General features: G+C 40.4%; 1 protein-coding gene across 4 annotated transcripts in view; it reads left to right on the top strand.

Moving 5' to 3' along the window:
* Positions 1–14,433, top strand: part of PRKCD (protein kinase C delta) — a 60,963-nt gene that overhangs the window by 31,637 nt on the left and 14,893 nt on the right. For 2 of the 4 annotated variants that reach the window (XM_035106173.2, XM_035106174.2), the window contains exons 3-6: positions 3,082–3,281; positions 4,080–4,152; positions 12,113–12,269; positions 13,764–13,795. In XM_035106173.2, the coding sequence (XP_034962064.1) occupies positions 3,082–3,281; positions 4,080–4,152; positions 12,113–12,269; positions 13,764–13,795 (462 nt within the window). Of the gene's footprint in view, positions 1–3,081; positions 3,282–4,079; positions 4,153–6,363; positions 6,676–12,112; positions 12,270–13,763; positions 13,796–14,433 lie in introns of those variants that run through there. The other 2 variants (XM_035106175.2, XM_060271496.1) reach the window with 2 other exon arrangements.

Genomic DNA, 14,433 nt, shown 5'->3' with positions numbered 1-14,433 from the left:
CCCAACCAGATGGGCAGGGTATAAATAATATTATTATTATTATTATTATTATTATTATTATTATTATTATTATTATTACAGTGGTAACTCTACTTACGAATTTAATGCGTTCCAAACACACATTCATAAGTCGAAAAAATTTGTAAGTCGAACCCCATAGGAATGCATTGGGAGAAAAAAATCGTAAGTAGAAAAAATCCTATCTAAACCGCATCCAAGATGGTGGACAGAGCTCTGTTCGTAAGTAGAAACATTTGCAAGTAGAGTTATTCGTAAGTAGAGGTACCACTGTATTATTATTATTATTATTATTATTATTATTATTATTACCACCACAACAAATGGGTAGGGTTTAAAAATCTTCAAGAAAAAATGTAACAGATGCTGGAGGGGATACTAGAGCAGCATTTTTCTTTATCAGGAAGTTCATGGGCTGCCAATCTGTCTTTGAGGACATTGTGATAGAAGTTGCTACAACAAAATTGCAGAAGGAGGGGGGGGGAGCTCTGGAATTCACTTTTCATTAATTGAAAACATCTGCTCTGAATAGCTGTTACTAGAAAGGATCTCTGAGACCAGGTAAAAGCTTTTTGACAGAACCAGAGGAGATAAAGCAGAAGTCTGCAGAATGCAGAATATCCTCAGGTGGCTATTTGTGAACATTTGGCAAGCTAACATCAGCCTGCTTGTCAAATACCTAATTTATAATGTTAGTTTTGACAGTCCTTACCTAATAAAGCCAAACTGAGGTGCTATTCTTTACTACTGTTTGGACAGTCCATCATACTGAGAGACGTGCATCAAACAAAACAGCTGTTGGATAAACATAAACTTAACTCTGAACTTAAATCCTATGTCAGAATATTAAGGAACCAATCACTCTCCGTACAGTTTACAGAGATTCAGCTATTTATCATGGCTCAACTAATACAGTTGCCAAAACTGGGCCTGGATTTTAGGCCACATTTGGAAATCTGAGAAACCCTTGTGGGCACCACTATAAAATGGCTGCCATTGGGCATCTATCTAGTCACAGAAAAGCTGCCCAAGGGATCTTTGTTGTCCTGGAGGACAAATAAATTTGCAAAAGAGAGAGGGAGAGCATGCCTATAAGAGAGAAGTTGGCTCTGGTTCCCAAATTTCAAAACAGACATTTCCCATGCCCCAAAGCACAACCAAATAACCCGTTTCACAGAAGTAACACACATCCACCCCCCAAAAGCAGCTAAACAATTTTGGCAATTCCCCAAATCTGGAAAAACTGTGGGGGCATTGGGAAAGCCAGGCAAAATTCACTCACCACCATACGGCACAAAAACAGGCAAACTCTACTGAAGAAGTCAAACAGGCAAGACCCACCCATGTACCCCAAAAAGCAACACACATGTTGAAGGCAAAATCCATCAACACATACAAGAGAAATATCCCACATGGGTCCCAGTGGCATTCTGGGGAAGGAAAGGGAAGAGGGGCGATGTGGTTGGAGGCCTGTACTTGGTTTTCCTAGGAGCTCAGTGCCACCCAAAGCACAATAAAGGAAAATAAACTTCCCCCCCTTTCCCCCCAAATTTTATATATATTTTTAAACACATGTAAAATAAACAAAACAGTACAAACAATAATAACAATTCAAAAGAAAACAAACATTAACAAAACAAAGCACAACAAAAAAAATTCATAATCCTAACCTCAACTCTAATCATTGTATTAAGACTTCCTCGGTTCCTCCTTACTGCGATTCATTATATACTACATTATTAGCAATTTCTACTTCATATCCCTTTTTAACCTTGCTTCCAAATATATTTATACCTTACTCCATCCAGAACCTTAGTAAATATTTCAAATTTCCTTCAACACAAAACTATTTTCCTAAGCTACAGCAATATAAAGGGTCAAAGACCCTTTCTTGTTACTCAATTTCAATACTGTTCTTTTTCAAATAGTCTTTAAAACTCTTCCAATCTTCTTCCACCAATTTTTCTCCCTGGTCTCCCGGTCAGGTCAGCTAATTCCATATATTCCATCATCTTCATCTGCCATTCTTCCACCGTCGGTATTTCTTGAGTCTTCCAATGTTTTGCTATCAAGATTCTAGCTGCTGTTGTGGCATATAAAAAAAAAAGTGATATCCTTTTTGGGTATTTCTCTCCCGACTAGTCCCAATAAAAAGGCCTCTGGTTTTTCAACACTTTTTTCAATTCAATATAAATTCTTTCCCAGAAGTCTTTTATTTTGGGGCAAGTCCACCACATGTGATAAAAGGTTCCTTCCACTGCATTACATTTCCAACACTTATTATCATGTGTATGATAGATCTTGGCTAATTTTACTGGAGTTAAATACCATCTATACATCATTTTCATAACATTTTCTTTCAAAACATTACATGCAGTGAATTTAATAGATTTTTTCCACAACCTTTCCCAATCCTCCATCATTATATTATGCCCAACATCTTTAGCCCATTCAATCATTGCTGATTTCGTTAACTCATCCTTGGTCTGCCACTCCAGCAGCAAGTTATACATCTTAGAAAGATTTTTTGATCTCAAATTCAAAAGCAGCGTTTCCAATTTGGATTCTTCCAATTGAAAACCTATTTTTTAAATCATTTTTGAAAACCTCATTAATCTGGTGATATTGGAGCCAATCACTCAATATATCCTTCATTTGTTCATATGTTTTCATTTTACATTGGTTTCCTTCTTGTATCAAAATATCTTTGTATTTTGGCCATTTGGCTTCCATGTTTCGCCTTTTATGTACCTTAGCCTCTAATGGTGAAATCCACCTTTTCAACAACAATGAGAAGGACCAGGGTTCTCCATTGGGGCAATGGGCTGGGGACCCTAGGGATAAGGCAGTCTAAACAATGGCTAGAATAAGACTTATTAAATGTTCATTGACTGTTATTGCAGTTGATGTGTTTGGAAAAATCCTTCCTTGTTATCTTAATATTGTTGAGATTATTTCCTGGCTATAGTTTTAATAAAATTAAAATCGTCTGTTGGTCATGCTTGTGAAATTTAGTGTTTTCCTGGCAACTCTACATTTATGCCTTTTCTGTGGCATTTCCAGAGAGAGGCAAAACCTTGATTCAAAAGAAACCCACTATGTACCCAGAATGGAAATCGTCATTTGATGCCCACATTTATGAGGGCCGCGTCATTCAGATTGTTCTCATGAAAGCAGCAGAAGAGCCATTATCTGAGGTGACTGTAGGTGTGTCTGTTTTGGCTGAAAGATGTAAGAAAGGCAATGGGAAAGCAGAATTCTGGGTGAGTATGACACCATAAGATTAATTATTTTGTATTGTGTTACCCTAGGTTTATACAGCATAGAACAGGCATGTCAAACCTGCGGCCCTCCAGATGTTTTGGACTACAATTCCCATCTTCCCCAACCACTGGTCCTGCTAGCTAGGGATCATGGGAGTTGTAGGCCAAAACATCTGGAGGGCCGCAGGTTTGACATGCCTGGCTTAGAACCAGATCTCTAAAGGACCACATGCTCATAGCATATGAATTTTGCATTTGTTAAGATTATTCTCAGCAGAACTTCATGTTCTCAAAAAATGGGAATGCTCCTTGTCTAGCTCCTTACAAAAGGAACATAATGTGTGCTTCAACGTGCTTCATGTCCTCGATGTTATTACTGTGTGTATTTCCACAACCTTGCTCTGTATCCCTGAGTGGGGTAGAGAAAAGATTAGGGTAATATGTGATAAACTGATGGGCCTTGCAATTGGTAGTACATAAATCTGGGCAAAACTCAAATGATGTTCTGCTTATTTAGAGAAGCTGTTAGTGGGAAACTGTGGGTTAATTCAAATTATGTGGAACTTCCATACAGCCGGGCAATGTTTCCATTCAGCTGACGATAAATGAAATGTGGGGTGACTCCATAATAATTAAGAAACTAACAGTATCAACACTGTTGTCATTGCGAAATAGATGTGTGAGAGAAGGAAACTGTGAGTTGCTCCTCTGCATGTGATATTTTCAGAATGTAGCACAAGAAGGTTGCAGGAATTTTAGTGTAACTGGAATGTAATTCGTTGATTTTGTTCTTCTTAGCTTGACTTGCAACCTCAAGGGAAAGTATTGATGGCTGTACAATATTTTCTAGAAGATGGAGGTAAGGAAATGGGTGAATATTATTATTATTATTATTATTATTATTATTATTATTATTATTATTATTCAATATTATTATTGTCCAATATATAGTAAACATTAAGTTTAAATTTGATGACATGTTAGCTTGGATCCAGAGATGTGAGAATGGAAGGCAACTTCCCTGTTCCTCCGTCCCTCCAGCAGCCTCCTAAGTCCCCTGAAGAGCCTCTTGGGGGAGCCTATGGAATGGAGTGAGTTGTGGCATGGGAGCTGAGGAAGGGGGGATCTCCCCAGATCGAATGGGAGGTTCCCCAACCCTCAAAAAAAGTTAGGGGGCATCTCAGAGGGCTGCCAGGGGAAGAGTGTGCACTGCCTTGCCTCACCCAAGTCAGACATGTGTGAGAAGAGGCCCTGCGCACATACTCACATGAGCATTCCTCCATGCAAGGGGGAATAGGCAAAGGACCATAGCTCAGTGGTAGAGCATTTGCTTTTCATGCAGAGGGTCCCAAATTCAGTCTTCAACATCTCCAAATCGGGCTGACAATGTGTGAAAACCTGGAGAGCTGCTGACAGACATTGTAGAAAAAGCTGAGCTAGGTGGAACGATGATGTAAGTCAATATAAGGTACTTTACAAGGTTGCACATAAATGAGCATAGATGCCCTTCTGATGTGTGCATAGACATTGATGGGTGGGTGACTGGCCATGGGATGTGGTGAAAGGCCAGCTGATATAGACTCTTAACCACCTTATGCACCCCTTTTATGTGTAGAGGTCACCTGGCACACAAACTCAGAAGCTTCTGCTTCATAAGCGTAGCTGAAAATTCATTTTCTATACCAGTTGTTCCTCAGCCTGTTATCAAAGTGTTCTTATTACCTGAGCACTGGCAGACACTTTGCTTCAGCAAAAGAAGCCACTTTGATCCTCTGCCACCCTCACGAGGTTGCACAGGGTATGAACATTTCTGCCACTGCTCTTCATTTTAGCCCATCATAGTTGCTCAAGGTGTTACAAAATCCAGTGATTCCTTGGGCCTGGCAGGACTGGAGCAACACTGGTTGATGCATTTGCATACTATGCCCAGTTTAAATAAACCAGTGTTTTGCTTCCAGGGAAAAGGTGTTGCATCAGCACTGAAAGCTCACTGATTTGGTGAATTTTCAGTGGATAAACTACCAAAAGCACATCTTTTACTTGTCAGTCACCTGAGGTCACCATGATCTCCTGTGAAGTGTATTCTTTTGCCCACTTGGTTTGATTGCAAATGACATGGGCAAAGAAATTCCCAAGGGGTTGCAGGCACCATGAATCATTGCCTGTAAAGCCTGCTCCCATTGCCTGCATGGGTTGATTTCTGACTATGCAGGCAAAACCTTGGGGGATTGCAGGTGATGATGGTCATATGGTTGGCATATGGACTGCAAGAGGCCACATCTTTACTTGCCCCTATATGTGGGGCAGGTGGGCATGTCTTGTGGAAAACTGCCTTGTGTGCCTAATTAGGACCTTTGCTGGATCCATAAGCCAGAGGTTCCTCGCTGATGAATTAATCAGTTAAATGTTGTAACGTTAGTTTTCAAATGTGGGGGTAAATTAAGAAAGGGAATGTGTAAGCAGAAAAATAGGAAAATATTCTCTTATATAGTATTTGTAATTTATTGTGCAAGTTTATGGCAAGAAATTTCACGATACATCTGGTCTAGGAGCTCCCTGCACATATCTCCAATGCACACATGGAGCTCTCTATTCAGTGGTGTAGGCAGCTTGCTGCACACACTTCATTTAAAAAATTAAGACATTTATTCAAAAGTTATAATACAATTACTATACAATATATTTTCAATCAATATATCCCCTCCACAGACAGCTCTGTGATGATGGCGGCATCAAAACATTCTGTTCCTCTTCAATAAAAGAGAAAAAGTGAGACCAGATTGTCTCAAAGGTATCTTTTTTGGAGATGCCTTTGATTAGTTGCTGATGATATGTGAGGCATTCTGATACAGCAAGGCTCCAGATGTTATTAGCCCAAGCCTCTATTGGTATATCAGACATTTTCTTCCATCGTTTCATGATGTACAGAGCAATTCACTTGTCATTGAACTAAAATGGCATGCTTCCAAATTGATGTGCCCTAAATTAAATTCTCTTCATATATATATATATATATATATATATATATATATATATATATATATATATATATATATATATATATATATGAATGAAAACAGAAAGACAATATTCCATCATTCCTGGAAATTGAGGGGTAGAAGGTGGTTGAGCGCTAGACTTGGGGTCCCACAAATGAGTCTCCCCCCCCCATATATATATATATGATGCTTATAAGAAGCAGAACTGGTTGCCAATTTCTTTGTTTATTTTAATGAAGTTACTGACCTTATCCAGTCACAGAACTTAGCACCTCAGTGGTTCGTTTACTTTAGTGCTGAGAGTCTCGCTCTCTGCGTTAAGCAGCTTTGGAGGCAGCAAGAATAGTTTTCTCTTTCTGGAATTATGCCGCTGACTTCAGCAACAAGACGGAAGGGTTTGTCAATTGCTTTCTTTGAAAAATAGGTAGTTTCAGTAGGGAACAAAGTATTTTAGCACTTTCAGTGGGTGGGGAAGATTATATGGATAATCGAATGCTCATTAACTGCAGGTTAATGCAGAAAAGAGTTATCTGAAAAGTGTTGCCTGTTTCTGAGTGATTTATAGATTGTATTAATACATAGACATGTTTTCCATAGCTCAATTTCTTTTTAATGGACCTACAGTCAATGGCAATAACTGGCAATATTTCCATCTGATAAAACTCTTAATGGGAATTGTAGCTTTCTTGCACTGTTCATTCACTACCCCCATTCATTTCAATGGAAACTGTGCAAGAGGTCTGAGCAAAGGTTTTTCCTTTGTTTGGTAAGATGTGAAAGCTTGGTGGCATGTTCTAATATTTATAGGCTTTGCCAGCTTTCCACACTTTTTTCAAGATAGTTGCTATCACTTGAACTGCTGTACACAGCAGAATTTCCTAAATAGTGTGTAAGTTTAGATTTCCATTTTTTAAAAAATGCAAGATTTTGCTAAAAAGTTGTCCACATCTTCGTGGCTTCATAAAAATAGAATGTAGGGAGGATGAGGGGTAGGGCAAAAAGGATAATTTTTCCTTCCACTTTGTTCCAGATGCTTCTTATCCTTGATTCAGTTAAACAGATTGTATATAGAGGACAACTTCTTGTAGGCATGTCACTTAGTGGATCAGGAATTATGTTTGTAAATTGCATCCAAGATCTGAATGTGCATCCCATTGAAAACAATGTAGTGTTTACAGGCTACCTGTACACTTTTTGGTGCATTTGTATGAACATCTGTCACAGTGAGTGACTATGCATGGAGATGCATAATTCTGAGCACAGATCTCCTTTCCTGGATTGGCCCATAGTTCTGGCCACCGATTCTGTAGCCAACCTGGACTTCAGAATGCCTATGAGTGTGAGTGTGGGGGATTCTGTGCATGTCCTCCAATACTAGTTCTTCCCTTGCAATCCTTTAAATAGCAATGGGGAATTTTTGAGGCCAAGCTCCCAGACTGAAGCCACTTTATTCACTTCAGCCAATCTCCCATTTCTGACTGGATGAAAGCTGATCCCTCAATTATAGGGGAAAGAGATGTATAGTCCCTGCTCTTGCTAGCCTTTGGGCAGCTCAGTATTCTCTTTTTTCCTGCATGCCTCATGAATCCATCTCCCCAAGTATGCAGGAATCTACTCCTACTCTCTTCCTAGAACCCTGTTATGCAAACCTTTTTGGTGCCTTGCATTCATACATAACATCTTGTTCAATGCTAGATGAGCTGCTACTTTCCCTTTCCCTCTCCTCCTCTCTCATGACCAGCAGGAGGATTTCTGCAGTCATTAGCATCCCTTTCACATTAGTGTCATGTTTTGTCAACCAGAAATCCTGCCTTAAACTCTGGGAAGTTTCAACACAAGACACCTTCAAACCTGTGGGCTTGTTTTGAAGCTTCCTCAAATTCATTGTAAGTCTGGGTTCCTCTTTCATATAACATGACAAGCCGTCAAAGGGAAGAGCATGTGAGCCCAATGCATTGCGTTCTACATCTCAATTACATAGTGCTAAAATATGGCTTAGCATTATGTGTAGAGTGCAGTCAGTGTATTACATACAAAGCACTCACTTTACTAAAGGGAAAGCGAAACTCTATGATGTTAGCAAATACCTGCAACTTCCAGCAGCATCTAGTATTACACCAGTTTCCTGATGTGTATATGTGGATGTGGATGTATTGTAAAAAATGTTTCTTTAAAAACGTGGAAAATAAAACATCTCAGTGTTGGAAGAGGGGAAATTATTGCCACTCTTTTGACTTTAACTCCCTTTATTGAAAGGCCAGTGGTGTAGCAGTAAAACTGCTAGTACAGTTTGCAAAGCTAAGCAGGCTCCAGTATGGTTTCAAATGGGATGGGAAACGGTGTGTTGAGATTCCTGCATTGCAGGGGGTTGCACTAGATGACCCTTGGGGCTCTTTCCAACTCTACAATTCTGATTCACCTGGTTATCATCCAGATGAATTGACTGGTTGCTTCAAAAACTGTTCTCTTTCTAATTCTAGTGATTTATTTTTAAATAGAGCATCATTTTTGCATATATATATATATATATATATATATATATATATATGTTGTTGTTGTTGTTGTTGTTTAGTCGTGTCCAACTCTTCGTGACCCCATGGACCAGAACACGCCAGGCACTCCTGTCTTCCACTGCCTCCCGCAGTTTGGTCAAACTCATGTTCATAGCTTCGATATATATAGTTAAAAATCATTGGTATTTCAGAAGCATTTTATAAGTTTCAAATGTTATGAGCCACATGCAAAATCTAATTTTGACTAGTAGCTGCAGTTCCTCCTGTTACTTCCTTCCTTTGCAACAGAGCTCTCTGCCACTTCTTCTTTCCCTGACACCCTTACTTTTCCTACTTCTGCTCTGCTGATGTTCTTTTTCAGATGTACCTTTTATACACTTGATGCATACATTCGTAAATAAAAAGAAAAACTTAGGGAAGCAGTATCCTTCCTTTCAGGGACATGGGTGGCGCTGTGGGTTAAACCACTGAGCCTAGGGCTTGCTGATCAGAAGGTCAGCGATTCGAATTCCTGCGACGGGGTAAGCTCCCGTTGCTCGGTCTCAGCTCCTGCCAACCTAGCAGTTTGAAAGCATGTCAAAGTGCAAGTAGATAAATAGGTACCGCTCCAGCGGGAAGGTAAACGGTGTTTCCGTGTGTTGCTCTGGTTTGCCAGAAGTGGCTTTCTCATGCTGGCCACATGACCTGGAAGCTGAATGCCGGCTCCCTGGGCCAATAACGCGAGATGAGCACCGCAACCCCAGAGTTGGTCACGACTGGACCTAATGGTCAGGGGTCCCTTTACCTTTACCTATTCTTCCTTTCACCATGCAGAAGGGATCCCTACTGGCATTCAGCTCTCATCCCCTAAATACTGCAAAGCATTCAGCCATTCCACCTAATCCAGGGTCCTTCTGCTCCTCCGTAATCAACTGCTGGTCTTCTCTTCTACAAGACTCCAGCCCACATCACTCTGTATGCTCTGAATTGTAAAAAGCTTGTGGGAGAGCCTGAAGAAAGCACTGGATGACTATAAGGGAGGCAGAGCGGGACTTGGGGCTTCACAGGAATTGCTAGGAATGTTGCAGTGAATTTGTTACAGTGGAAGCACACCTTTGAGGACCAGGATTGTTCCAAAAAAATGTGTCACTGGAGTAGATAATTTTGTAATTCCTGGGCTGCAATGGAGAAATTAAACAGCTTGGGCTTTTTATCTTGGTCCTAAATGCATTTGCTAGATTTAAGTGGAGCATATATTTATTGAGATCAGTTTGAGATTACAAAAACTAAGGAAACATTGGAATAATTTTCCAGACTTGCAAATGTACTGGTTAGTATCTTGCTCCTGTCTTCTAGGCCTCAAAGTTCACAGAAACTAGCTGTTGTTCCATTCACTTTGAGAAAGGCAGAGTGCTAAAGTTGAGTAAGCCAAAGAGAAAATGGTGTCTATGTACTGATACTCTTTTAACGTGAAACTCATCAAACTCAGGTTGTTTCTAGCTTTCCATTGCACAAGAGGAAACAGCACTTGTGTTGGAAGAATGAAAAGGTCAGAAAGGGGATTTCCCCTTGTCTTTGAGACACATCCACAATTTAACTGTTTCCTCCCTATTGCTAAAGGAACACATTACACACAGCAAAACCAGATTAGTTTAGCACTGTGCTGCACATGTTCTGTGCATGTGGGGATAATAAGGAGTAGGGAGATGTGGTAGAGAAAGGATAGCAGACCAAGCAGAGGGAAGCCAGGGCAAATTTTGCATGTTGAGTCAGTGCATTTGCCAAGTTCTGCAATATTTGCTTAAAATAAAACTGCAGGGGAACAAAACACTTAAAAAAAAACCTACTACTCTTGTGTATTTAGAGAGAAACGATTTCCTAATTGCATTGGTTTGAACTAATACTACCTGAAGCAGCGCCATCTTGCTTATTAAAACACTTCCCCTTCTTTTCATATACAGTGGTACCTCGACATCCGAACGACTCGACTTCCGAAGGTTTCGACTTCCGAAGTCGACAAACCCGGAAGTCTTTTCGCCACACGCGCGCTCTGCGCCTGCGCAGAAGTGGCGCGCGCAGTCGGCACATGCGCAGAAGCACAAAAACGTGCTTTGCGCATGCGCCTAACGGGCGCTTCGACAACTGAATACTTTGACTTACGAAGAGCTCCGCGGAACAGATCGTCTTCGTAAGTCGAGGTACCACTGTACTAGTGCCAGGCACTGTGATGTCATTACTTCCCCTACACTGAGAGTAAGTTGTTTTGGATCCAAGCATCATTCTTCATATTCTTGCCTAACTACAAACACCTTGCACATGGAAACAGAAGTTGTGCCCAATCTCTTGGTTGTATTTTCAAGTGATTTTAGCTCACATTTCCATCACCTTTATTTTCTCCTCCTCTGTCTTCCACAGACTTTCAATCTCTCTGCATCGGGGGTGGAGAACTTTGTTCAGCCCAAGGGCCATAGAAACTTGTGGGGAATCTTCTGCATGCCTGTGTTGGGTGGGACCAGAAGCAGAAGTGGGCAGCAGAGCAATGGATGTGATTCTTATCTGTATACAGTAAACAACATTCCAGCCATGTGCAGAAATCAAGACTTTCTGCACACATGAATATATCTGTACACATTTTTCTATCATTAACACAGGCAAGCAAGAAGCATAAGTCAATGCCACTAGGCAAAAGCAGTCAAAGTGTGTGTCGGCTGGAGAGAGTCTCGAGCTGAATAGGCCAGGGTGCAGGTTCCCTAAGCCTGCCATAAATAAAATCATTTGATTTCCCTTCGTGTACTGAAAGGGCATTTCTATAGCAGAATAAAAGAAAAATGATGTATTCATTAATCTAATTTCAGCCTTTTAAAGGTATAGTTTCACAGTAATTTGGTTCCTGAAGTTGGCCAGCAAATATTGTGTACCTTTTTGCTCATGGTAATATTTTGAATTGTAAACTGTCTTGGGTGCCTTGGCAGAAGGGGGGGGGATGCAAAAAGGGATGTATGTGTTCTGATCATTAAGTTTTAGTGGTCAGTATGGAAATAGGGGAAAGGTTGGGGTTTTGTGCCTTTTCCCCCAGCACGGTAGTTGTGGCTAAAGTGCCTGCTATCTGATATAAAATTTGCATATTGCTGAGTTTTTCTAACACGCTCCATATCTTCAGTTCATTTTAATTTTTATATTACTGCAGCAGCACTTGATAGAAGACAGTCCAATGAGAGAAGGAGAGGAGAGGAGAAGCACATGCTCTTCATTTTTTAGTGATTGTGTTAAACTAAACAATGAAACAATTATTCCTTTTATAAATACAGCAAGTTCCACTGTTTCATTTCTTTGCTTCCAGACAACAAGCAGTCAATGAGAGAAGATGAAGGAACTGTGACTATGAACAGGAGAGGAGCAATCAAACAGGCCAAGATCCACTACATCAAAAACCATGAGTTCATTGCCACCTTCTTTGGGCAACCTACATTTTGCTCTGTCTGTAAAGATTTTGTGTGGTAAGAGCTATTGTCTGTGTTTTATTTATCTATATCAGACATCCCCAAACTGCGGCCCTCCAGATGTTTTGGCCTACAACTCCCATGATCCCTAGCTAAGAGGACCAGTGGTCAGGGATTATGGGAATTGTAGTCCAAAACATCTGGAGGGCCGAAGTTTGGGGATGCCTGATCTATATTGTGAGGGACAGAACGTACCGGCAGGTCCCTCCCATCTTAAGCAGCAGCTCATCACCCAATGGGAGCGCGAGTGGGGAGGAAGAGATCTCCAGCGGAGATTCAGGAAATGGTGTCCGAGGCTCAGGCAAGGTAGCGGAGCCCATACCCAGTGTGGGAAGGGAAGTGGGAAACAATGGAAGGAGACCAGTCCCCCCGACCCCGGAACTGAGGAGGAGGAGAAGGGGGCGGAGATTCAGTATGCCGAGATTACTTTGCTGGAAGAAAACGCGCGAATCTCCATTCGGAGGTTCTGACCTGTAACGGACAACATGTACATAGTACTGCTCGGCACTGTAAATAATCAGCACTAAATAAAAGCATGAAAAGACAACGCCTGGAGGAGTCGTTACTCTAGAGTAGCCACCAAAGCCCCTGTGACATATATGTTGCACACAGCTCTGGCCTACAGCAAGAAGTGAAGGATTCAGTTTTACCATTTTCTTCTGTTAGCTTGAATACTACTCATAGGTACCATTGTGGCAGGAAGGTAAACGGTGTTTCCATGTGCTCTGGCTTCTAGCATTAGTTTTCCATAGAGTTTCCATAGAGTTACTCTGCCTCTAGGAAACCCTGAAGATGAATTTTTCCTGAGCTTTTTAAAAAGTTTACAAGGATGGCTTAAGTGGGCTTCTTTAACCAAGAACCTTCAGAACCACGTCAAAACAGCAACAACGCCTGCATCAACCACTGATGGATTAATCAACAACCTTCCCCAACCTTGTACCTTCCAAATGCTTTGGACTGCAACTTCCACCCAAAACACCCAGAGGGCACCAGTTTGGGGAACACCCGATCAGAACCACAGTTTATGTATTTGACAAATTCATACACTGCTTCTCATCATGAAGCCATCAAAATGGTATACAAGATGCACAAACGCTTAAAAACAAGAAAAGCATCTCTACAAAATCTAGAAATCAAATCAAATCACTTCTGCTGATGTGCAGTTAATATTCCATACAGTGTTCTGAAAGTTTGTGACAGCTGACTTCTTCAGCTTGGCTGTTGTTCTCTCTCATCCACTCGGGTACAGCCTCCATTTTCTAAGACACCTTCTCCCATCTGGAGCCACTTTGAAATGCATAGCTAGGTATTAACAGCAGGTTGATGTTTCCCTACTTCAAAAGTGTATTGTGACTTCTGTAAGGAAAGGAAGATTCAAATATTTCAATGGGATATTCTTAATAAGACCCTGGCCTGATAAAACAACTTGTATGTCTGAAGATTTTGTTTTATAAGTTTTGCTAACCCCCCCCCCCCCAATTTCCTTTACAGGGGCCTAAACAAGCAGGGATATAAATGTAGACGTAAGTTGATTGCATTGTCTTTTATTCTTGGGTGGTAATAGCCGGTGAGAAACTTTACTAGGTGTAGTATAAATTGTTGATAATCGCTATAGGTAACCTATTCTTTTAGATGCCAGGTAAACCGCTACTTTTTCTGTCAGGCTTTTAGAGGCTGATCATTTAAGTCATTTTTATGATGCTGTTATGTGGTTTATGAGAGTTATTTTAACGTTTCTGTTTATCTTGTTACCTTATGTTTGTAAACCATCCTGTGACCATTTTGGGTGAAGGGTGCCATAGAAGTAGCTGAATAAATAAGATTAAATAGCAACAGTCCCTAATTATTCATTTTTGTTTTAACATTTAAACACCTGCTGAAAACATTTCTGTGCTAACAGGCTTATGCAGGCAATTAAGAAAACATGTTCCTGTAGTACTTAGTTGGTGCTGGTTTTAAATTTTATGTAGTTTTTTTATTATATCAAGATATCATTGTTGCAAATTACTTTGATTTTTTATGATATAGTGGTATGTTTTTTTATATAAAAAAAATACCAGTAAATATTACGCTTGTCTAGGGCTGCCATTTTCCAGATAACAAAAGGGTCTTTTATATTTTTTGTTACAGAAAAACAAGAAGGCATCTTGTGATACCTTAA

This window comes from Zootoca vivipara, chromosome 2, assembly GCF_963506605.1.
Source record: "Zootoca vivipara chromosome 2, rZooViv1.1, whole genome shotgun sequence".
Classification (NCBI taxonomy): Eukaryota; Metazoa; Chordata; class Lepidosauria; order Squamata; family Lacertidae; genus Zootoca; species Zootoca vivipara.
Note: the sequence above shows the minus strand (reverse complement) of the source record. Positions and strands in the feature narration are given on the sequence as shown.